At 32.8% G+C, this 26,159-nt stretch overlaps 1 protein-coding gene across 4 annotated transcripts in view; it reads right to left on the bottom strand.

The window, feature by feature from the left end:
* The window catches only part of LOC126878684 (uncharacterized), a 122,132-nt gene that overhangs the window by 67,816 nt on the left and 28,157 nt on the right, over positions 1-26,159 (bottom strand). The window contains exons 2-9 of one of the 4 annotated variants that reach the window (XM_050641541.1): positions 23,224-23,283; positions 23,032-23,118; positions 20,180-20,239; positions 19,987-20,076; positions 19,131-19,190; positions 18,936-19,025; positions 18,802-18,861; positions 16,526-16,585 (exon numbers count right to left, since the gene is read on the bottom strand). In XM_050641541.1, the coding sequence (XP_050497498.1) occupies positions 16,526-16,585; positions 18,802-18,861; positions 18,936-19,025; positions 19,131-19,190; positions 19,987-20,076; positions 20,180-20,239; positions 23,032-23,118; positions 23,224-23,283 (567 nt within the window). The remainder of the gene's footprint in view (positions 1-16,525; positions 16,586-18,801; positions 18,862-18,935; positions 19,026-19,130; positions 19,191-19,986; positions 20,077-20,179; positions 20,240-23,031; positions 23,119-23,223; positions 23,284-26,159) is intronic. The other 3 variants (XM_050641544.1, XM_050641543.1, XM_050641542.1) reach the window with 3 other exon arrangements.

Below are 26,159 nucleotides of genomic sequence, written 5' to 3'. Positions count from 1 at the left end.
CATTCAAAGTAAAAACAGACCATAAACCTTTGACACACCTATTTGCAATGAAAGAACCAACCTCTAAACTCACGAGGATCAGATTAGACCTAGAAGAATATGACTTCGAAATAGAGTATATAACAGGGAAAAGTAACTACGCAGATAGTCTTTCAAGAATAACATTGCATCAACTAAAAAACCTATACATAGACAACGCCCATATACTAGCTATAACAAGAGCTCAAGCAAAAGAAAAGGAGAAAGAAGCAAGACAAACAAAGGCTGAAAGTGAACTCGCACTACAGCCAGAAGCCACCAAACAGACAGTAAGGAAGGTACTAAATAATTTAGAGGCGCATAGACTACCAATTTTGTCCTTTGGAGCAGAACTAATCTCACCAAGACTGAGCATTAGGGCCAAAAACAAAATAAAATGCAGCAAAAGCATAGCAACAGGATTGAATCATTTCGATTTAAACCAAGCGTTGGTACAGCTTGATAAGCTGGCGGTAGAGAATGCAGTACGTAAAGTAAAAATATACGTAAATGATATTATTTTTAAAATGTGCACAATTGATGAATTTATTAAAGAAGGAAATAAAAAATTGAAGAATATAGAAATATACATATGTGAAGTACCAGAAACAATAAAAGATGACAAAGAAAAACACAGATTAATAGAAGAATACCATAATCACCCGATGTTCGGAGGACACTTAAAGAAAAATAGACTAATAAAGAAGCTAAAAGCAAGATTTAGATGGAAAAATTTAGAAAAAGACGTAAGAAAATACGTTAAACAATGCCATGAATGTCACATTAACAAACCGAATAGAACACTTGTCAAAGAAGACGTGATATCGGACACTTCTTCGAAACCAGAGGACACAGAATACATAGACACGATAGATCAATTCACTAGAAGCAATGGAAGCAAGGAAGACAAAAAAGAGCGGCAAGAAGAAAATAAGCCCAAAGCTACACCACAACACTTTAAAAGAGGAGACCTAGTCCTTGTAAAAAGGGAAGAGAATGGTAAGTTGGATAGTCTTTATGTAGGTCCTTTCACAATAACAGAAGTAAATAACGTTAATTGTAAAATCAGAATAGAAAACAATAAAATCAAGGAAATACATAAGAATAGATTATATGCTTACAATCCGAAAACACAGTGAGTGACAAGTGTTACGAAACAATGTTGTTAAACGAACATTTTATATTATTTATGTATTTGCGTAGGCTTAGGAAGTTTGTATATAAAATAAATTTTTTGTATTGATTACAACACAGTATGGGTTGGTAGTACGACTTGCAAATTTCCCTCCCCGTAGTCGGAAAATTCCTAAAAAGGGAAGGTGTACAAGAATTCATCTGTACTCAGTAGATATATCTTAAAAACACCCTGTAATTATCTACGATAATTACTTTCAGTTATTTATGTCATCAAAACAACATTACAACCTTCATTCGATTATATAAATATTGTTAGCCAAGATCACGATTCACTAATAATTGCAGAGTCAATTATAAACACTTTTCATGGTCGATGCTGAATAGGCAGTTCTAAATATATAAACAGTTAAACTATAACAAGGGAATTCTTTATTACTATATGAGACATTCGTCATTCTGTTTTGGTGATCAGACGTAATATTTCCACATTAAAGATAGTGTCTCTTTCTACACGAGATGTTCTTTGGGTGAGGTGCTACCAGCTTATACTAATGCGAGTGTAAATAAACCAACTCAACAAGTAAGCGTATCAATTATTCCACCCCTCGGATAAGGGATAACCACCCTCACCGGGAGAAGATAGCCTTAGTGCCCAGGGCTGTCATAGCAGCTGTGTGCCCAGCAGAAGAAGAATCCTATGTCCAGCAGTGGACTTTTGAGACTGGATGATAATGATGATGAAATAAATAAATAAAAAAATATTATTTTGTAAAACCTTAAATGTTGTTGTTGTTTTATGTGCTATTAGATTGAAAACTTAGTTTTTTGATAGCAGTTGCCGCTAGGGCATCCCTGCCATTTCGTTCGTTGCAATCCGTGACTGCACGGTGGGGTTTGTCCTAGTTGAGTCAGAGAGAGCAGCATATGTGCCTCCTGATGAGAAACTAATAAGTTTCGAAACCGGTAGAGGTGCTTGCTGAACTCTCTGATTGAACTGAAATAATGATGCGGCTGTAGTTTCGTGTTGCAACGAAATTGAAAATGGTTATTCATTTTTGATTTACATGTTTACTCCGATTGGAGTACGAAGGGATCCATTCTCGTTGGAACTTTACCGCGCTGAGCAGATGGTACGTGAATTATAAATTGTACAGTTCCTTCATCTTCCTTAGTCTCAGCATCCGTTATGGCTTGCAAATTGTAGGAGCCTCGGAGGTGTTAACAGAGAAGGTTCCCATTGTTTTCAGTCTGGTGGGATGTAGAATAAAATTATGTTGTTTTATATGCCATTGGATTGAAAACTTAGTCTTTTGCTAGCAGTTGCCGCTAGGGCATCTATGCCACTTCGTTCGTTGCAATCCGTGACTAAGCTGTTATTTTTAAGTAATAATATTGAGCGCTATGCACGTGGTAGCCGGCCGTAAATGCTGAGTTCGAGAGTCTGGATAAATAAATAAATAAACTCCGGCAGTCCAATTATTGTGCATCTTACTTGCACTCACATTTACGGCCGCCTACCTCGTGCATGGCGCTCATTATTATTACGTAAAAATAACAGCTTAGTAATAAAATAATGACAAACATTTCTTCAGGATCTTGTAGGGGGGCATTAAACTTTGATTTAGTCACTTTCTGACTTTCATAATAATAATTTTTAACTGAGTTATTAAGCTTTGCAAATCGCCATTTTTATTTTTTTTCAAATTTAAATTGCTTTTAACTCGAAAACGATTAACTTTAGAGAAAAATTATGAGACCTTTTTTTATCCAGAATGGTCCAAAACTACAAAAAAATTTCCCTGGCCAAAATATTGATTTTTGCAATTTGATTAAAAAAAATTGTTAAAAAAATTTTGCCCACTTTTCACGTGGGCGACTTCTTGAACCTTATTCTGGGATGTCTCACGAATGTAATTATGCAAAAAAATCTCATGGGAATATTTTTCCCAACGAACCCGCCGTATTCGCCTTGTCTATGTCAGAAATGCCACTGAACATATAAAAATCATACCAACAAGTTGTCTTCCTATGGGTCGCTTGGTATTGGGCTTCTGTGTCTTCACCCATTGCGCCATACGTTCATGGTCCATCCGGTCTACATAGTCTCTCCACGTGCGTCATAGTGCTTTTGTCCATCTCACTACGTCTCGAACGCCTAGCTCTCTCAAGGTGTTTTCGTTTCGTATCCTAGTTCTTATGGATCTTAGGCTTTTCATCTGTGTTGTTCTCAATATTTGTTTGTTCTTTGTTGTCTCGGCCCAGTACGGGTCTAACACATGTCTTATGAATGCGGAATTTGCTTTCATACTCATATATTTATTCCGCCAGATTATATCCCTTAGGAAACCAGATATTCTCGCCGCTTTTGTTGGCTGCTGTTTTGTTTCTTGCCACATATGCCTGTCGTTAGATATTTCCACACCCAGATATGTACAATCCGTTACCTGTTCGATTAAATGGTAGTCCACTACTAATTTACATCGAATTGGGTTCTTGGATATTACCATCGATTGGGTTTTCTCTGTTGATAGTCTCAGGTTAGACTTTTCGGCGGTTATTTTAATTAATTTTTGTAGTAAGCTTTGTAAGTCATCTTCGTTTTCGGCTACTAAGATATCATATCTGCGTAGCCAAGTATTCTCATGGTTCGGTTACCCATTCTGTATCCTTGATTCATTTTGTTAACATCCAGCTATAACTCCATCCATTATCAAATTAAATAGGCATGGGCTGAGGCTGTCACCTTTTCTAATGCCGACAATGATTCTCTGGTTCTTATTCTTGTTTTGTTGGATCGATTGAGCTCTTTGATTATGTTTCTATATTTCTGACTTACGTGTTTCTGTCCAAGGAGAGTAAGCACGTCTTTCAATCGTACTCTGTCGAATTCCTGTTTCAGATTCACAAAGCATGTGAACATGGGCTTGTCGAATTCAATTGATTTCTCATGTCATGTTGTTTTCAATTTTGTGGAATAATGTTGTCATCTCTTCTATAATTTTCTACCCCCGTATTTAATTAACTCATTTGGTGTATTGCCCTGACCTAGTGATTTTCTTTTTTTTTTGATCTGTTGATTGCTTCGTGTATTTCTTCTTGGGTGATGTTGTCATTTTCTGTTTCTTCTTAGAGAATATTTTATAGGTCATATTATATTTGTACTTCATTGCTATAGTTATTTGAGGAATGCTGAATTTTACTGAGTCGACTTTGAGAAGTCAAAAACGATGCAAAAAAGTTTGCGAATCCCATTTCCGGGCTTCCCCCTAAAACACCCCGTGCAGGAGTAAAAAAATGGAAAACATCGATTTACCAAGGAGATCTATGCCGTAGAAAAAATTGTTTCCAACAAGAAATGTAGTTAAGATAATTTTGAACAAAAATGTTTAATAACAATTATTGTGTCGAATAAACCAACCGTTCTATGAGAAACAACGCTTGAAGCGACCGACTATTTTTAATGTATGTTACGCAATTGAAATCAATGCTTTCTCGACGGTTTTCTTCTTTTTACGGTGCCTATCGGTTCCGGTCAGCATGGTTATCATAACTTTGGTTGCTGGTATTCACCAGCAAGGCTGCATTCTATCATTTCTATTATTTATTTAACGCTTATTCTGAAGAGGTAATTCGAGAAACTCTGGAATATGAAACAGTCGGCATAAAAGTAAATGGAGTCTTAGTGAACAACATTAGATATGCAGATGATACAGTACTAATAGCCGATAGTTTACAAGACCTGGAAAGACTCACGAGTAGATATGCATCAAGTCAAACTAGTTTGATTTTATTCAACAAACTTGACTTGACTTGAAAACCAAACTATTTTTGTAAAAAAGTTTGACTTGACTTGATTTCAATATCTTTAGGTTTGACTTGAAACCAAACTTCTTCAAACAGTTTGAAGTTTAAATATCATATTGCGCAACGTGTTTATTTCCAATTCTAATTGAAAGCGTATCGACTTTTGTTTTGACTTATTTGGATAGGTCTGAATCTGCTACTTCGCAAATTAGTTTGTAGTACATATTATTAAGAAGTATATGCTTGGCTTGCTTATTACGTTCGTTTTGAATTGTGTGCTTTGTGAAATAATATCTGAACCTGAATATTTTTCGGCTCAGAATAAGTACCAGATCAAATTGAGTCTGATTTTGAAGGTATTCCCAGTGCAAAAATTAAAGAAAAAAATCTGCATACTTGTATTATGTAAAAATAAAGAACAGCGTTATAAAATGACAAATAGTGAACTAATTCTTTAAGACGACATTGCAAAGTTGCAAAAAATTCATTAAACCTACTCTATCAAAAATATAATATTTTGTTTTTCCTTCACAAGTTTTTGCTAAAGTTCAAGTATTACGTAACGCAATTTTTGAAGCTCTTACAACCTCTTTATCGCATCTGTATCTTTTCATCTTTTGTTCTAAAGAAAGTTCCAGCTATTTATTGCAAACACGTGTTACTGTGCTTGATCTGGTTAACATAAATTTTAAGATTTTTTCACTTGAATACTATTGTCCTATTGTAACATGAGAGGAGCGTGAGGGGGCAATATAATAGAATCCAGGGATTCTATGTAAAATATAAACTAAAGCTGAAAAGTTGGGAGATTGTGATTCCGTAGTTTTTTTAAAGAGATTCCGTAGATTTAATTTAAAAAAACAATTTTACGTAACGCGCTGTTCGACCCCCCTCCCCCGTATAACGCGCCGTAACGTTTTACATGCCCCCTCCCCACCTCCCTCAACTTGCGTACACTTGGTATGATAAAAAAAAACTATCCATCAAATTCTTTGTTTTAATCTAGTAACACTCAAATATAAAAAAGTTATATCGATAAAACGAAGCTTGCCATCAAGCAATTCTAAGCATACAGGAATCATTTTCAAAAAATTTAGCCTATTTCGATTATAATCGCTTCCTATATCAAGATACTTTTATGTGGCACTCATTGTATTATTAATTTTCTTATCTTAATTGGCAACTAACATGTCAATCTCGACAAAAAAGTATATCTAGGTACCAAATAAATTATTTTTCAAACTCTTTCAAAATAGTTTGACAAACAGTTTGAATTTTCAAACCTGTACAATTGACCAGTTTGACTTAACTTGAATTATTTGTCAGAAAGATTGACTTGAGTTTGACTTGAAATTAAATCAAACTCAAGTCAAGTTCAAACATTCAAGTCAAACTTGTGCAACTCTACTCACGAGTAAAATAGTAAGGTGTAGTAGGGAGCACGGACTCTCTCTCAACATCAAAAGACGAAGTATATGAAAATTAGTAAAAACAACCATAACACTAACGAAATCTTGATAGTAGAGGGCCAGCAGATCGAAAGAGTAAAAAAGTACACTTACCTAGGAACACTTATAACAGAACATAATTACTACACTGTAGAAATCAAATTCAGAATCGAAAAAGCACGTTCTAATTTTATGAAAATGAAAAAGGTCCTATGTAGCAAAGATTTAACATTAGGACTTAAAGTACGCTTAACAAAATGTTACGTACTTATACAGTGTACTATACTATGGAGTGGAATTATGGACGTTAAATGTAGAGACAATGAGACGACTGAGCGCCTTGGAAATGTGGACCTATAGAAGAATTATGAGGGTTTTCTGGGTAGATATAGTTACGAACAATGAAGTACTGAGAAGAATAGGTACAGAGAAGAAAGCTGAATTTACAATTAAAGAAAGAAGCTGCAGTATTTCGGACATGTGATGCGGGGCGAGAAGTATTGCATGCTGCGGCTCATAGTGCAAGGAGATATTGATGGCAGAAGAAGCATCGGATGAAGACGAATATCATGGTTGAAGAACCTGAGAGAATGGTTTGGATGCAGTTCAAAACAACTATTTAGTGCTACTGTCTCAAAAATTAAAATAGCTATGATGATTGCCAACCCCGTAGCGGAGATGGCACTTGAAGAAAAAGAAGTTATAAATTATCTCAGCTACATTTATCTTTTTTTACATTTTTATACATTTTTTTCTGCGACGTACGTGTTTTTGGTAAATCAATGTTTTTCGTTTTTCCCCTCTGCGAGGAGGTTTTAGGGGGAAGCATCGGGGTAGTCGTCGAAAGCTTTTATGCTTTTTTTGAGGTGTCAAAATTAATATTCTCAGCTTATTCATATGATTTTTAGAGGACAAACTGCTGTCGACTGGACTATTATCGAATGTAGAATATGTACCAATTAGTGTTGCCCAAATACAAGACCAAGACGAGACATGGACAGACTTGGTCTTGGTCTTGCACCAGTACACCTGGTCTTGGTCTTGGTCTTGTTATTGCACTCCCAGTCTTGGTCTTGGTCTTGGTCTTGCAGCAAGAGTCTTACAAGTCTCGCAGTTACCCACTAGCATATTGCTATTTATTAATAAAAAACTCACATTAGGTGGGTTTGAACCCACGATCTAAACTATCCCTGCCTATACTCTACCTAACTGGGCTATCTACCATGTCCCACGGGAGTTAGTCTGTTTCTTAATAAACGTTTGCATTTAATAACCTGACATGTGCTAAAACATGGAAAAACATGGAAAACACAAAAAAAAACAAATAGATGACATAAAATTGACTGTATTTTAAAGAAGGGGATCTGTCTAGAAAGGGATTGATGGACTCTCACATTAGGTATATGAAATGAAATGGAATAAAAGAGTTCTACAATTTGCCATTTATTCAAATAAAAAATAAATAAAAAAAAAAACAAATTAAATTACTGCACAGTCCGCAATAGCTTTGACACTATTATTAGTTGATAATTTTTGCTTGCTATTAGTTAAAAATTTTAAGATTGACTTTTTTTAACAAGAATTAATACAAAGTAATACACGCAGTTTAATTAAATAACATTTATACAGAGTGAGTTTTATGTATGGAACGCCTCAAATATCTCGGAAACGACTTGAACGATTTTTATAGAATTTGATGGGTATAGGTCTTCTAATGCGGCCGATATTATAGTGGTAATTACACATTGTTGTCAGATCTTGCGTTTTTTTTTAAATATAATGAACTTTCGTATTTCTACTAGAACACCCTGTATATTTTTGCATTTTGAACCATAATAACTACTAATAAATTTTCAGGTACCTAATATTTCCTATACCGAAATGCCGTAATTTCTGAGTTATTTCTATATTTATTTAAAAACAAATTTAAACAAATTATAAAAATCAATTGTTTCAGCCCTGGCAGACTTATTTTAGGTTCTTTGAATCATATGGAACAAAAAAGGTGTTTTGTAGTTTTTGTCTAGAGTTATTCGTTTCTGAGTTATAAACAATTTAAAACTGAAAAAAATCGAAAAATGACGATTTTTAAGGCTCAAAAACACAAGTAAAAAATATTATTTTCGAAATCTCGAAATGCCTAAACTGAAGTTTAAACTTTATTTATGAGTTTTCGATAAGTAATTTGTTTATTTCATTTTAAAAAACATTGTTTTTTAGTTTTTAATGCAGCCCGATCGCCCATCCTCTCATAAGTTTTTCACATCGGCCAATATATCTTTTTATATAATAATATCTCTTTTTTTGAAATTTTAAGGTTTTGTAACATTTGCGTGCGTAGCCAGGTATTATCTAATCTAGTGCTTTTTCAGCAAAAAATTTTGTTTGGCCGATTGATCTAATATCTAATTGCACACAATGCACACCCTACAAACAGTTTATAAGTAGGACGTTTAGTCTTTACGATATGGATAAGGAAAAACAATTGAGTGGTTTTCCGTAACAGTGGATAAGCTATTCGTATTATATTTCTATCACTTTAGGCGACATACTTCTTTAAAAGTTTCAATGCGATATTATTATACTGTCAACACAAGAAGATTACTTTATGAAAGGTTGCTATTCTCAAAATCTAGACAATTACTCAATTGTAATTAATTTCGGAGCGAAGGCGTCGTCTGATATTAGGAAAGAATGAAATATTTTATTTTTACATTGTATAATAATTTATTATGACCTCTGAGTACGTATCCAATAAATAAGTGTTTATATTTTTAATTCGGTATGTATGTTCATCGTATTGTTCATAATGCGGATAAATCCAATTTTTCAAATTTTTGTTACATATTTTTTTGTATCTCATAGTCTCTAAGCATATACCCGAACTAATATACAGGGTGTAACAAAAATACAGGTCATAAATTAAATCACCTATTCTAGGACCAAAAATAGTTCGAATGAACCTAACTTACCTTAGTACAAATATGCACATAAAAAAAGTTACAGCCCTTTGAAGTTACAAAATGAAAATCGATTTTTTCAATATATCGAAAACTATTAGAGATTTTTTATTGAAAATGGACATGTGGCATTTTTATGGCAGGAATATCTTAAGGAAAAAATTATAGTGAAATTTGTGCACCCCATAAAATGTTATGGGGGTTTTGTTCCCTTAAACCCACCCAAACTTTTGTGTACGTTCCAATTAAATTATTATTGTGATACTATTAGTTAAATTCAATATTTTTAAAACTATTTTGGTTCTTAGTATTTTTTCGACAAGGCAGTTTTTATCGAGTTGCGGCTTCTTTCGTAATATGTTTACATAGAGATTTTATGGGGGTTTTGTTCCTTTAAACCTCCCAAATAATTGTGTACGTTCCTTTTAAACTATTACTGCGATACCATTAGTTACACAGTGTTTTTAAAACTTTTTTGCTTCTTTGTATTTTTTCGATAAGGCACAATTTATCGAGATGTGACTTCTTTTTTAATATGGTTCAAATTTTTCCTAAAAATGTAAATCATAAATATTTTCCTATTATTATCAAGTCTCCATAATCGTACTTAACCATATACAAATATGTGGTGGATTTGACAAATAATATGCAAAATATCTCGACAAATACTGACTTTTCGAAAAAGTACCAAGAGGCAAAGAAGTTTTTAAAGCATTGTGTTTAACTACTGGTACTACAATAATAATCAAATTGAAACGTACACAAAAGTTTGGGGGGGTTTAAAGGAACTAAACCCCCATAAAATTTTTATGGGGTGTCTAAATTTCACTATAATTTTTTCTTAAGATACTACTGCCATAAGAATGCCACTTCATTTTCAATAAAAAATCTCCAGTAGTTTTCGATATATTGGAAAAAATAGATTTTCATTTTGTAACTTCAAAGGGCTCTAACTTTTTTTATGTGCACATTTGTACTAAGGTAAGTTAGGTTCAATCGAACTATTTTTAGTCCCAGAATATGTGATTAAATTTATGACCTGTATTTTTGTTACACCCTGTATTATTCCATAAAACGACACTCAAACTGCAAGACGCAAGAGTCTCGCAGGCTTAGTCTTGTTCTTGCTCAAGTCTTGCACGGTCAGTCTTGGTCTTGGTCTTGCTAAAATAAGGCGGTCTTGGTCTTGGTCTTGGTCTTGCTAACACGCAAGAACAAGACCAATACTGCAACACCAAGACCGATTTTGGGCAACACTAGTACCAATAGAATCAAAACAAAAGTTAACGTAAGGATTTATAGCTCGTAAAATTATTAATATTTACTAATTCTAGTAATTCTCCTATGACACGTTTTCAATTACATATTATTTTGCTTACGGTGTGACCTATTTAGGTTGTAAACACTTCTATAACATTTGAAGTACATAGTTAACCCATTTGAACCAATGTTTTTAAAAATTTATGTGAAAGGTCTATTTTCTATTTCGTAATATAATACAATGTTTATTCATATTTCCAGAGCATACTAGAACTTTTTCCTGGTCCCAAATAGAGAATTTTTATTTCCTATTTTTTATTAAAATAATTACGACGCAATCAGATTAAGAGTAGCTTCAAACAATGCTTCAAACAGCTATGACAAAATTGCCATTAAAGTACACATAGTTTCAAAAGTTATGCATCACCTAAAAAGTATGGTCATTTTAAGAGTTGATTTTTCCGTGAACAGATTCACGCATTTTGCTAGCTTTTTTATTATTTTAGATTTTTCTTTGGTATTTACACAGTCGGGCAAAGGTTTACTCAAACTTCTTTTTTGAACTTACACCGGGTGGAAGAAAAAACAATGTTTTTCTTATGTTAAATTTGAGATATCCTGTAGGGAGGACGATGTATAAGTATCGGCATACATCGATATGGTATTGTAGTAAAGTGGAACCTCGATAAGTCGGCCCCCGATAACCCGGAAGTCCGGCTAACCCGGACCAATTTTCATCAGACAAACATTTCAATAATAAAAATGTATGTATTATGTTAAAACACTTTATCTGTAGCCTCTTCTGGAATGTCTTAACAATATCGAGTTTCATTGATGAAACTTCGCTTTGACCGAGAGATAATGGGTATTTGTGTAATTTGAACTATACGATGGTAAAAATGACTCATGGCACACGGCTGCGGCGGCAGAGCGACGTTCATTATCTCGGGCTATCGCAAACAACAGGCACCTGTTATTCCTTTATTTATTTCCAACTGTCTTCTAAAAAATTCTTACAATGGTCTTTTAAATAATGAAAGAGCCACTGTTCTTAAATAACAACATCGTTCCGATTACAGACGAAATTGGCACAACCGAAACTGACTTTAGTTTTTTTACCTAGAAATGAACAATACTCTATACTATCTATACTATACTCTATACAACTATAGGATAGGGTTCCTAACGAAGTTGTTTTGCACCGGTTGGGAAAAGCCACGGAAGTCGTCAGAACAGTTAAAAATCGAAAACTTGAATATTTTGGCCATGTTATGCAACACCCAGAGAGATATAATATACTCCGTTTAATTATAATACAAGGCAAGGTAGACGGAAGAAGAGGTCCAGGTCGAAGAAGAACGTAAGAACGAAAAACCTGAGAGAATGGTATAACAGATCCTCTGCATCCCTTTTCCGAGCTGCCGTTAACAAAATTGCTATAGCCAATTTGATAGCCAACGTTCGATAATCGAACACGGCACATGAAGAAGAAGAAGATACAACTATATGTAAGTTAGATGTGTACTGTGCATATACAGAGTGTCCAGAAACTCTACCGACAAACGAAGACAGGAGATTCTTCAGATAATTTTAAGATAATTTAGCTCAATTCACCTAGTCCGAAAATGCTTCCTAAGGGAGCTAGAGCTCTTTGAAGATGACGTCTTCAATTGAAATATGACGTTGAATTGATAAAAATTTTCAAAAAAACGGTGTATTTTATCAACTTAAATCAAGAGTAACTTTTAGTACTTGAATACCTCATAACATAATAATTTCGAGTCAAGAATGCTTAAAAATTAAAGACAACAATGTTATGCAATAAAATAACCGTTGATCTACCCAAAACGGACGCATATGACCCGTACTAGAAATTCGCAATTAATGAAATCGATTTATCTCTGAGATATAAATAAACATACCAGTTTTCGGATTTCGGAACAGTTTTTTTTTTAATTTTTTTTGGAAAATCAAAAAAAGAAAAAATTTTAAAATCGATTTTTCTAGAAAACGGTGTATCCTATCGACCTAAAACAGGAGCACCTTTTAGTTGTAGAATACCTCACAATTTAATAATCCAGAGTCAAAAATGCTTAGTAATGAAAGATAAAAAAGTTACACGATAAAATAACTGTTGCCCTACCCAAAACGGACGCCTATGACCGGTACTAGAAATTCGCAATACATGGAGTCAATTTATCTCCGGAAGATAATTATGTGTACCAATTTTAGATTTTCTCAATAGAAGCGTTCTGGAGTAATTTAAGAAAAATTAATTACAAGACGCCATCTTAAAAGAGCTCTAGCTCCCTTAGGAAACATTTTCGGACTAGGTGAATTGGGTTAAAATATCTTAAAATTATCTGAGGAATCCCCTGTCTTCGTTTGTCGGTAGAGTTTCTGGACACCCTGTATATTTCATGTTATTTTAATTATAACGCACTTTATCTATAAATATACCGTATTTTATTAATTTTTACCATGCTCTCCGGTAACCCGGATTTTCGATAACCCGGATCGGCCGCGGTCCCGATTAATCCGAGTTATCGAGGTTCCACTGTATTATGTTTTGTGAACATTTTGTTTTTTGAATGTCCCTCATACCTTTAGAAACAAAGAAAATATACGCCTTTTTTCTTTAATATGACGTGTTTTAACTCAAACAAAACTAAATTAACAATAAAAAAAACAGTTAACAATTCTTTAAAAGCGGAAAAGCATATAAGGTTAACCATTGTGGTCGACATTGTGTTATTTGTCGTCCAAGTGAACGATATGCACAGCGCAACATAATAGAGACTAATAGAGACGGGATTGTTTAATGGAGGCTCTGTGATGTTTAGGGGTGGAATTTACTTGAGAGTATCTACGGATTTGGTGTCTCTTTAAATAGCGAGAGGTACATTGCGCAGATTTTCTTTCTTTGAATACTTTGTTCCTTTAGCATTGTGACATACAGGGTGTTTCATTGGGAAAGTAACATACGTTAACTGTAGAAAGAGGACACTTAGACGGTCTCAAAAATACCATACTTAATGGGTCTTACTCCATTAATAACAAAGATCCTCGGTGTTTTATCTATTTTGCCATCTTTTTAATTGGTTCATAACTTTGTAACTACACTGTATATTTATTTTATATTTGGCACGCAAATATCGTTTAAGGTGTACAAGAAATTAATTTATTTACAATTGTAAAAATCCAGGTCCGGATTAAAAAATATTGGAAAAATATTCCGACAAAAAAAAACACCCTGTACATAAAATTTTTTAAAATGGATTTTTCAGTTGAAAAGAGGAATAAAAACTAAATTTAGTGGTACATGTACTTTGCATTTTCGGCAAAATGATTTTTCTGGTCAAATTTTGAATTTGACTTCTGAAATTAAGTGAATTGCGAGAGCTCTAAGTAGAAAAAAATTGAAATACATCTTACAACTTGTCAACCGCACTGTATATTGATTTTATGTTTAACATGCGAATATTCTTTTAGGTGTCCAACCAATTAATTTAATTACAATTATAAAAAATCCAGGTCCGGATTAAAAAATATTGTATAAATGTTCCGACCCAAAAAACACCCTGTATATTAAATTATTTTAAAATGGATTTTGCACTTGAAAAGATGATGAAAAACTAAATTTAGTGGTATACTTTGAATTTTCGCCAGAATGATTTTTCTGGTAAAATTTTGAATTTGAATTCTGAAATTATATGAATTGCGAAGCTCAAAGTAAAATAAATTAAAATATGACTTAATTTTAATTAATATCATTATTTAATCTAAATTGGTAAAATATTCACATTTGCACACATATAAAAATAATTTTTGATGGTGGTAATTTTGAATAGGTACTTTAGTTTTAAATAGTTATTATGCTGCAAATTTTCGCTGTTTTGTTATCAGTTCTAGATACTTTGTTGATTAAAGTGATGTGTTCTTTATTGACTCTTTATTATTTATTCATTAATTAAAGATGAATATTCGCCATAAACTATTTGTCACACATATTAAACCACACTGAAATGTTAACATTTTACTAATTTAGATTAAATAATTGTATTAATTAAAATTAGTCGCATTTTAATTTTTTCTTCTTACAGCTCTCGCAACTGACAAATCAGATTTCAAATTCAAAATTTGACCAGAAAAATCAGTTTGCCAAAAATTCAAAGTATATCACTAAAAGTAGTTATTTATCCTCCTTTCAATGCAAAATTAATTTTAAAAAATTTAATATACCTACAGGGTGTTTTTTGGGTCGGAACATTTTTACAATATTTTTTACTCCGGACCTGAATTTTTTATAATTGTAAATAAATTAATTGATTGGACGCCTAAAAGAATATTCGCATGTTAAATATAAAATAAATATACAGTGCGGTTAACAAGTTGTAAGTTGTATTTAAATTTTTTCTACTTAGAGCTCTCGCAATTCACGTAATTTCAGAATTCAAATTCAAAATTTGACCAGAAAAATCTTTTTGCCGAAAATTCAAAGTATACCACTAAATTTAGTTTTTCATCCTCTTTTCGAATGAAAAATCCATTTAAAAAAAATTAATGTACAGGGTGTTGTTTTTGGGTCGGAATATTTTTCCAATATTTTTTAATCCGGGCCTGGATTTTTTACAATTGTAAATAAACTAATTTATTGTACAACTTAAAGGATATTTGCCTGCCAAATATAACATAAATTTACAGTGTGGTTAAAAAGTTATGAACCAAATAAAAAAATGACAAAATAGATAAAACACCCAGTATCTTTGTTATTAATAGAGTAAGACCCATTAATATGGTATTTTTGAGACCGCCTAAGTGTCCTCTTTCTACAGCTAACGTATGTTATTTTCCCAATGAAACACCCTGTATGAAATAATTTCATCTTAGTGTATGATATGGAATCCTCACGGATCGCATGTCGTCAGTTAAAACACATATTATTATATACTAAAACCATCTAGTTTCTTTGTTATTAAAAATATCAGAGAAACTAAAAAACAAAATATTCACAAAATATGAGACTACAACATCATTTCGATGTATACCTTTGTACCATTTCCTTCCTACAGGGTGTCTCAAACTTTTGTTTCAGTTAAAACACATCATGGTAAAGAATGAAACCGTATACCTATTTCTTTTGTTTCTAAAGATATCAGGGACATTCAAAAAACAAAATGTTCACAAAATATGACTATCATACGATTTCGAAAGTACTCACACTTGTACCTTCTCCTCCCTACAGGGTGTCTCAAGCTTAACATATGAAAAACAGTATTTTCTTCCACCCGGTATAAGTCCGAAAAGGAGGTTTGTGTAAACATTTGCCAAAGTGTGTAAATACCAAAGGAAAATCTAAAATAATAAAAAAATAGCAGAATCTGTTAATTTGTTCATGAAAAAATCAAGTATGAAAATGAGCATAACTTTAGGTGATGCATAACTTTTGAAACTTGTTTATATTTATTATTAACAAGGTTATGAAAACTTGGTAGATTCTCAAGAATATATATCGGAAAAGATCCATTTTCATTTTGTAACTTCAAAAAGCTGTAACTTTTTTTGTGTGCATATTTGTACTAAGGTAATTTAGGTTCAATCGAACTATTTTTGGTCCGAGAATATGTGATTTAATATATGAACTGTATTGTTGTTACACCCTGTAGAATTAATTAGAGAAATAAAATATGAAATAGATATATGAGATTAACAAAAAACAAAACAAAACAGAAATAATAGAAATAGAGGCTATTACACAGTTATAGTAGAAATAAAAAATATTTACAAAAAGCCACTTAAAATAAATTATTGCTCTAAACTCTAAACTGAACATTTAGGTTTTGTCAAAAATTGGCATGCTATGCTAAAGTATGTTAAAATATTAAGAAATTTACTAACCGTAGTTGTTTTGCCTGTAGTATTGTCCTTAGTGATATTGGTAGCGTTTGTTGAGAATGCCTGTAACGAGAAATTTTTTTTATATAATTAGTAATTAGTAATTCATATTAATTAGTAAATTATTATAGTATAATAATAGCAAATTAGCCGTCGCAAATCTAACAAAAGGAATTCAAACAGCAGCCTGGCACGCAACTCCCAATGTTGCCGATAATAAATCCAAAGGTGATAATCCAATTATTGTAAAAGAAAAAATCATAGAGACACGAAGACTTCGTAAAAAGTGGCAAAACCATAGAACTGAAATCAATAAAAGGAATTATAACAGAGCAGCATCTGAATTAAAAGGACTACTACACACAATAAGGAATCAGGACGTACCTACAAGAGTACCTCGAAAAACTAGCACCTACGGAAGCAACAGATTATTCTCTATGACGTGCTACACGGAAAATGAAAAGACCAATACAACAAATACCTCCGCTTAGAGACTCTGCGGGAACATGGGCCAGAAGTAATAATGAAAAGGCAAAGGCCTTTGCTGAATACCTAAGCAACGTCTTTAAACCTTACAACATGGACCAAAACGACGAAGATAATAATGAAATCTTAAATTTTCTTGATATACCTTTTCAAATGGATCTCCCAATAAAAAAAATTAAACCTAACGAAATCCGAATGGTAATCATGAATGAAATCAATCCAAAAAGGCTCCTGGATATGACCTCGTCACTGGAAAAATCCTGCAAAACGTAACTAAGAAAACAATCATGGCAATAACACATATATGTAATGCAATACTTACGTATGCACATTTTCCCAATCAGTTTAAAGTAGCAGAGATCATAATGTTACAAAAACCAGGAAAAGACCCCAAAGAACTGAACTCATATAGACCCATTAGTCTCTTACCTATATTATCTAAGCTATTTGAAAAACTGTTTCTACGTCGATTAGAACCAATAGTAGAAGAAACAAAATTAATTCCTAAACACCAATTTGGTTTTCGTAGCAAACATGGTACAATAGAACAAACACATCGCATAGTCAAACAAATCAGCAATGATCTAGAAAGCAAGAGGTACTGTAGTGCAGCTTTTCTAAATATCAGCCAAGCATTTGACAAAGTGTGGCATAAGCTGAAGAAATATCTTCCGTGTCAATATTATTTAATTATCAAATTGTATCTGACAGATCGCTTTTCATTAGTAAAACAACAAGATGCTGGCTCAGAACTATTTAAAATAAAATCCGGTGTCCCACAAGGTAGTGTACTCGGTCCTTTACTATACCTGTTATTTACTGCTGACCTACCTACAACCAGATTGACAACAGTCGCAACATTCGCAGATGACACAGGTATTATCGCATCTCACACAGACCCCCAAAGAGCTTCGCATAACTTACAAGCCCACTTAAATAAAATAGAAAAATGGTTAAAAAAATGGAAACTGAAAGCTAATGAAACAAAATCGGCCCACATGACATTTACCATGCGAAGAGAGAGGGCTGTCCACCAGTATACATAAACAACAAACAATTAGTACAAGTAGATACAACCAAATACCTGGGCATACATCTAGATAAAAGACTAACATGGAGAAATCACCAAAAGAAAGCAACTTGGACTCAAACTTCAACAAATGTACTGGATTCTGGGCAGACATCCAAGACTATCAATTGAAAATAAATTAGTGGTATACAAAGCCATACTAAAACCCATATGGACCTATTTTATACAGCTATGGGGCTGAGCCAGCAACTCTAATTTGGAAATTATACAGCGTTTTCAAAATAAGGCATTAAGAACCATAGTAAACGCTCCATGGTACGTCCCCAACGCAATAATAGGCAGACATGAAACTTCCTAGCATTAAAAAAGAAATCAGCAAATACAGTGAAAAGTATGAAAAAAGACTTAGTGCGCATCCAAATGATTTTACGAGTGAATTATTAAACACGGAGGGTGAAGTTCGCAGACTGATGCGTTATAAACCAGCTAACTTACCAAATAGATTTTAGATAAATTAGAACTATTTTAAGTGTTACTTTATTTTACTAGTAGTACTATATCTATACATTTGTTGATAATTTAGAAAGGAAAGTTTTCATTGGAATTCTTACCTACATGTCATAGCCTAAGAAAGTCATAACTACAACTGATTGCTCCTAACGGAACAGATTGTTAAATAAATTGGAGCGATAAAAATAAAAAAAAAAGTTATTTAGTAAATTATTAGTTTTACCTTATTAAAATTATTAAGAAATTTAATAACCTTAGATGTTTTGCCAGTAGTGTTTTCCTTAGTGATGTTGGTAGCGTTTGTTGAGAATGGCTGTAACGAGAATTTTTTTTATATAATTAGTAATTAGTAATTTTTATTAATTAGTAAATTATTATCAGTTTTACCTTATTAAAATTATCAAGAAATTTACTAAGCGTAGTTGTTTCGCCTGCAGTGTTGTCCTTAGTAATGTTTGTAGCGTTTATTGCGAGTGGCTGTAACGAGAAATTTTTTTATATAAACATCTAGCATTTTCATTTATTAATTTAGTAAATTATTATAAGTTTGGCCTCATTAAAATTATTAAGAAATATACCAACCGTAATTTTTTCGCTGGTAGCGTTGTCCTCAGTAATGTTTATAGCGTTTATTGAGAATATCTGTAACGAGAAACTTTTTTAAATACACATCTAGCATTTTCATTTATTAATTAGTAAATTAAAAAAATAACATACGTAAATTAAAAAACAGAGAAGACCCAGGAAGCGATGGGATACAAAATGTACTCCTAAAATACGGAGGAGAAACGTTAATCGAAAACACAGAAATTCTCTTTGAAGAAATAATATATAGCCAGAGTGTTCCAGACCAGTTGAGAACGAGTATAACAATACCCATACCCAAGAGAGAACAACAAAGACCCTACCAACTACCGTACCATCACCTTGCTGAGCACAACTCTTAAAGTTTTAACAAAAATACTTGCCAATAAAATAAAAGAAGAAATTTGGTCTAAGAATGCCTGAAAAATGGAGCTTAGGCTTAATATGTCCGTTACACAAAAAGGGAAACCAACTGGAATGCAATAATTTCCGCGAAATAACTCTCTTAAATACATACAGCATACAAAATATTCTCAAATATTTTGCACGAGAGATTGATTATACCGAAACGTTTATAGGAGAATATCAGGCAGGATTCAGGAGTGGACGTTTAACCATTAACCAGATCTGGGTAATAACCATCATATCTGGGCATTTTTTTGGCGAATTTAGATTTCTTGGGTTATTTTTCGGGTGTAACTACAATTATATTATCCAAAAAATTAGTTGTTTCGCCTGTAGTGTTGTAATTAGTAATGTTTGTAGCGTTTGTTGAGAATGGCTGTAACGAGAAATTTTTTTATATAAACATAGCATTTTCATTTATTAATTAGTAAATTATTATCAGTTTTACCTTATTAAAATTATTAAGAAATTTACTAAGCGTAGTTGTTTCGCCTGCAGTGTTGTCCTTAGTAATGTTTGTAGCGTTTATTGCGAGTGGCTGTAACGAGAAATTTTTATATAAACATCTAGCATTTTCATTTATTAATTTATTAAATTATTATAAGTTTTGCCTTATTAAAATTATTAAGAAATATACCAACCGTAATTTTTTCGCTAGTAGCGTTGTCCTCAGTAGTGTTTGTAGCGTTTATTGAGAGTATCTGTAACGAGAATTTTTTTAAATAAACTTCTAGAATTTTCATTTAATAATTAGTAAATTAAAAAATACCGTACCTAAATTAAAAAACAGAAAAGACCCAGAAAGCGATGGGATACAAACTGTACTCCTAAAATACGGAGGAGAAACGTTAATCGAAAACACAGAGATTCTCTTTGAAGAAATAATATGTAGATAGCCATAGTGTTCCAGACCAGTGGAGAACTAGTATAACAATAACCATACCCAAGAGAGAAAACAGCAAAAACCCTACCAACTACCGTACCATCACCTTGCTGAGCACAACTCTTAAAGTTTTAACAAAAATACTTGCCAATAAAATAAAAGAAGAAATTTGGTCTGAGATTGCCTGAAGAATGGAGCTTAGGCTTAATATGTCCGTTATACAAAAAGGGAAACCAACTGGAATGTAATAATTTCCGCGGAATAACTCTCCTAAATACGAATCTACGTCAAAAGAACGCGGAAAAAAGGACGTGCGACAAAAGGACGCGGAAAAAAGGACGCGCGACAAAAAGACGCCTATGAAATAAGGACGCGCGACAAAAGGACGCGTATTAAAAATGTAAATGTAGCATGGATATTTATGTACTTATGTAATAGAAAAACTTAAATTCTACCGAAATCTCCGAATTTTTATATGGAACATGAAAATTCCCTTCAACCATTACTAAACTACTTTGAAGACACTTGGATAGGAAGATTAGACAGAAGAGGAAATAGAAGAGAACCACTTTTTACGAGACAATTATGGGTTTGTTATGATGCTGTGGAAGAAGATTTGCCTCGTACAAATAACGCGGTGGAAGGATGGCACAACAGCTTCTCTTCTATACAGCTGTACATCCAAACATATGGAATTTTATTAAAGCTCTCAAAAAAGAAGACAGCCTAAACAAACTGAAAATTGAACAATATATCGCGGGAAATATGGTACCCCATAAGAGAAAATACAGGGACACTGCTACAAGAATTAAGACGATTGTTGCGGAATATGGCAACAGACCCGTTTTGGAATATTTGCGAGGAATTGCCCACAACTTTCAATTACAGGTTTAGAATTTTTCCCTATAGATTTTATAACACGCATTGTATTGTATTGTATAGAATAATATAATTGTAATAGAAGTTATAAAAATTCAAAATATGAAAGCACAAAAAAACGCCGACGAAGTGACTAGACTCACGAATAAAAAATCTTTTTATAAGTATGTTTTTTATTTTTTATGTGTGATTTTGTCGTTACGTCCATTTTTGGTACGCGTCCTTTTGTCGCGCGTCTTTATTTCCTAGGCGTCTTTTTGTCACGCGTCCTTTTGTCCGCGTCCTTTTGTCGCGCGTCCTTTTTCCGCGTCCTTTTGACGGTACACCCCTAAAGACATACAGCATACAAAATATTGTCAAATATTTTGTACGAGAGATTGATGCCTTATACCGAAACGTTTATAGGAGAATATCAGGCAGGATTCAGGCGTGGACGTTTAACCATTAACCAGATCTGGGTAATAACCATCATCTCTGGGCATTTTTGGTGTCGAATTTAGATTTCTCGTGTTATTTTTCGGTGTAGCTACAATGGTATTATGCAAAAAAATAGTTGTTTCGTCTGTAGTGTTGTAATTAGTAATGTTTGTAGCGTTTGTTGAGAATGGCTGTAACGAGAAATTTTTTTACAAACATAGCATTTTCATTTATTAATTAGTAAATTATTATCAGTTTTACCTTATTAAAATTATTAAGAAATTTACTAAGCCTAGTTTTTTCGCCTGCAGTGTGTCCTTAGTAATGTTTGTAGCGTTTATTGCGAGTGGCTGTAACGAGAAATTTTTTTATATAAACATCTAGTATTTTCATTTATTAATTTAGTAAATTATTATCAGTTTTGTCTTATTTAAATTATTAAGAAATATACCAACCGTAATTTTTTGCGTTAGTAGCGTTGTCCTCAGTAATGTTTGTAGCGTTTATTAAGAATATCCGTAACAAGAATTTTTTTTAAATAAACATCTAGCATTTTCATTTATAAATTAGTAAATTAAAAAAATAACATACGTAAATTAAAAAACAGAAAAGACGGAGGAAGCGATGGGATACAAAATGTACTCCTAAAATACGGAGGAGAAACGTTAATCGAAAACACAGAGATTCTCTTTGAAGAAATAATATGTAGCCAGAGTGTTCCAGACCAGTGGAGAACGAGTATAACAATACCCATTCCCACGAGAGAAAACAGCAAATACCCTGCCAACTACCGTACACTCACCTTGCTGAGCACAACTCTTAAAGTTTTAACAAAAATACTTGCCAATAAAATAAAAGAAGAAATTTGGTCTGAGAATGCCTGAAGAATGGAGCTTAGGCTTAATATGTCCGTTATACAAAAAGGGAAACCAACTGGAATGTAATAATTTCAGCGGAATATCTCTCTTAAATACATACAGCATACAAAATATTGTCAAATATTTTGCACGAGAGATTGATGCCTTACACCGAGACGTTTATAGGAGAATATCAGGCAGGATTCAGGCTTGGACGTTTAACCATTACCCAGATCTGGGTAATAACCATCATCTGTGGGCATTTTTGGTGGCGAATTTAGATTTCTCGTGTTATTTTTCGGGTGTAATGACAGCGGTATTATGCAAAAAATTAGTTGTTTCGCCTCGCCTGTAGTGTTGTAATTAGTAATGTTTGTAGCGTTTGCTGAGAATGGCTGTAACGAGAAATTTGTTTATATAAACATAGCATTTTTATTTATTATTTCATTTCATTTACCTTATTAAAATCATTAAGAAATTTACTAAGCGTAGTTGTTTCGCCTGCAGTGTCCTTAGTAATGTTTGTAGCATTTATTGCGAGTGGCTGTAACGAGAAATTTTTTTATATAAATATTTAGCATTTTCATTTATTTATTTATTAAATTATTATAAGTTTTGCGTTATTAAAATTAATAAGAAATATACCAACCGTAATTTTTTCGCTAGTAGCGTTGTCCTCAGTAATGTTTGTAGCGTTTATTGAGAATATCTGTAAAGAGAATTTTTTTTAATGAACATCTAGCATTTTCATTTATTAATTAGTAAATTAAAAAAATAACGTACGTAAATTAAAAAAGAGAAAAACCCAGGAAGTGATGGGATACAAAATGTACTCCTAAAATACGGAGGAGAAACGTTAATCGAAAAGACAGAGATTCTCTTTGAAGAAATAATATGTAGCCAGAGTGTTCCAGACCAGTGGAGAACGAGTATAACAATACCCATACCTAGAGTTGCACAAGTTTGACTTGAATGTTTGAACTTGACTTGAGTTTGACTTAATTCAAGTCAAACTCAAGTCAATCCTTCTGTCAATTAATTCAAGTCAAGTCAAACTGGTCAATGGTTAGAGGTTTGAAAATTCAAACTGTTTGTCAAACTAGTTTGAAAGAGTTTGAAAATTAATTTATTAAATAGATATACTTTTCCTCGAGATAAAAATGTTTAGTAATTTTTCAGGAACGCAACTCATAAATATTGGCAATATCATTTTAAAGTTTTCTACTTTAAAATGTATAATATTATATGTCTGAATTACCGATATAAATGAGTCAGATTAAATAAATTATTAGAAGAATTTTTTACTAAGCAACAACATTTGTGTTTAGTTTAGTAATATTTTGTATTTTGACAACGACACCCGATTTGGGCGTCGAAAGTGTTTGAAATGTGGTGCCTACGTCGAATACATAGAATATCATGGATGGACAGAGTCAGAAAGGAGGAAGTACTAAGAAGAGCCGGTTTACAGGATAGGGAACTTTTTAATTATGTTAAAAGTAAGACTACATACTTGGGGCACATACTACGAGGACGACGATACACTTTTCAGTAACTGATACTCGACGGAAAGATAGAGGGTAAGAGAGGACTGGGACGTAAAAAGATGTCATGGCTGCATAATCGCCAATGGACAGGAACCCACAGCTATGAAATGCTTCGCAATGCTGCTAAAAACAGAATTATGTAATCCTGACTATCTAACGTTTCACCGTCTATGCAGAAATGCACAGCATCTTAAGAAGAAGAAGAAATATGAATTTATAATTGCCAGACATTTTTGCACGTTTTATGTCTGGTTGCACCAACAGATCTTAAGCTCCAGCTTAGCTAAGCTCTACTTATAGATAGGGCCTCCTTGAGTATCACTTACGTTGCACCATAATTTTAGATTCTTACCTTATCAATTATATCTATTATTATACAGGGTGTAACCAAAATACAGGTCATAAATTAAAGTACGTATTCTGGGACCAAAAATAGTTCGAATGAACCTAACTTACCTTAGTACAAATATGCACATAAAAAAAGTTACAGCCCTTTGAAGTTACAAAATCAAAATCGATTCTCTCGAATATATCGAAAACTATTGGAGATTTTTTATTGAAAATAAGCATGTGGCATTCTTATGACAGGAATATTTTAAAAAAAAATTATAGTGAAATTTGTGCACCCCCTAAAAATTTTATGGGGTTTTGTTCCCTTAAACCCCCCCAAACTTTTGTGTACGTGACAATTAATTTATTATTGTGGTACCATTACTTAAATTCAATATTTTCAAAACTTTTTTTCCTCTTAGTATTTTTTCGATAAGGCAGTTTTTATCGAGATGCGGCTTCATTTTTTAATACGTTTACATACAAAATTTATGGGGGTTTTGTGTCTTTAAAACCCATAAATGTTTATGTGTATGTTCCAATTAAACTATTACTGCGGTACCGTTAGTTTAACACAGTCTTTTTAAATTTTTTTGCCTCTTTGTATTTTTTCGATAAGGCACCTTTTATCGAGATGTGGCTTCTTTTTTAATATGGTTCAAAATATACCTAAAAATGTAAATCATAAATAAATTTTCATATTATTACCAAGTGTCCATAATCGTACTTAACCATATACAAATATGTGGTGGATTTGACAAATATTCAAAATATCTCGATAAAAACTGTTTATTCGAAAAAGTACTAAGAGGCAAAAAAGCTTTTAAAACATTGTGTTTAACTAATGGTACTATAATAATAATTAAATTGGAACGTATACAAAAGTTTGGGGGGAGGGGTTTAAAGGAACAAAACCCCCATAAAATTTTTGAGGGATTTCCAAATTTCACTATAATTTTTTCTTAAGATACTACTGCCATAGTAATGCCACATGTCCATTTTCAATAAAAAAGCTCTAATAGTTTTCGATATATTGGGAAAAATCGATTTTCATTATGTAACTTCAAAGGGCTGTAACTTTTTTTATGTGCACATTTGTACTAAGGTAAGTTAGGTTCAATCAAACTATTTTTGGTCCCAGAATATGTGAATCAATTTATGACCTGTATTTTTGTTACACCCTGTATATGTTATGTATTATGGTATTCTTATTGTATTGTAATAACCTGTATTATGGTATTCTTATTGTAATATATTATAATTATATTATATTAATTCTTATGGTATTCTCGACTTAAGCTTTTGCTGTGTTTCATAGATTATAACAAGGCCTTTGATAAAGTGCGGCATGATAATCTAATCAGACTCCTGGCAGAAAAGAATTTAGATAAACGAGACATCCGACTAATAGCAAATATGTACTACAATCAGAAAGCAGTAGTGAGAGTAGAGAATAATACCACTGAAGAAATTGAAATAAAGCGAGGTGTGAGACAAGGGTGTATACTGTCACCAACCCTGTTTAATCTCTATTCCGAAGACGTAATGAATAGAACACTCTCTGAGCAATCCATAGGTATTAAAATAAATGGTGTTAGATTAAACAATCTGAGATTTGCCGACGACACCGTTCTGATCGCAGAAACACTTGAAGAGCTACAGACATTGGTGAATAAGATAGCAGACTGCAGCGAAGAATATGGACTAT

The sequence above is a fragment of the Diabrotica virgifera genome, chromosome 10 (genome assembly GCF_917563875.1).
Source record: "Diabrotica virgifera virgifera chromosome 10, PGI_DIABVI_V3a".
Lineage (NCBI taxonomy): Eukaryota > Metazoa > Arthropoda > Insecta > Coleoptera > Chrysomelidae > Diabrotica > Diabrotica virgifera.
This window is presented reverse-complemented; position numbering and strand designations above follow the sequence as displayed.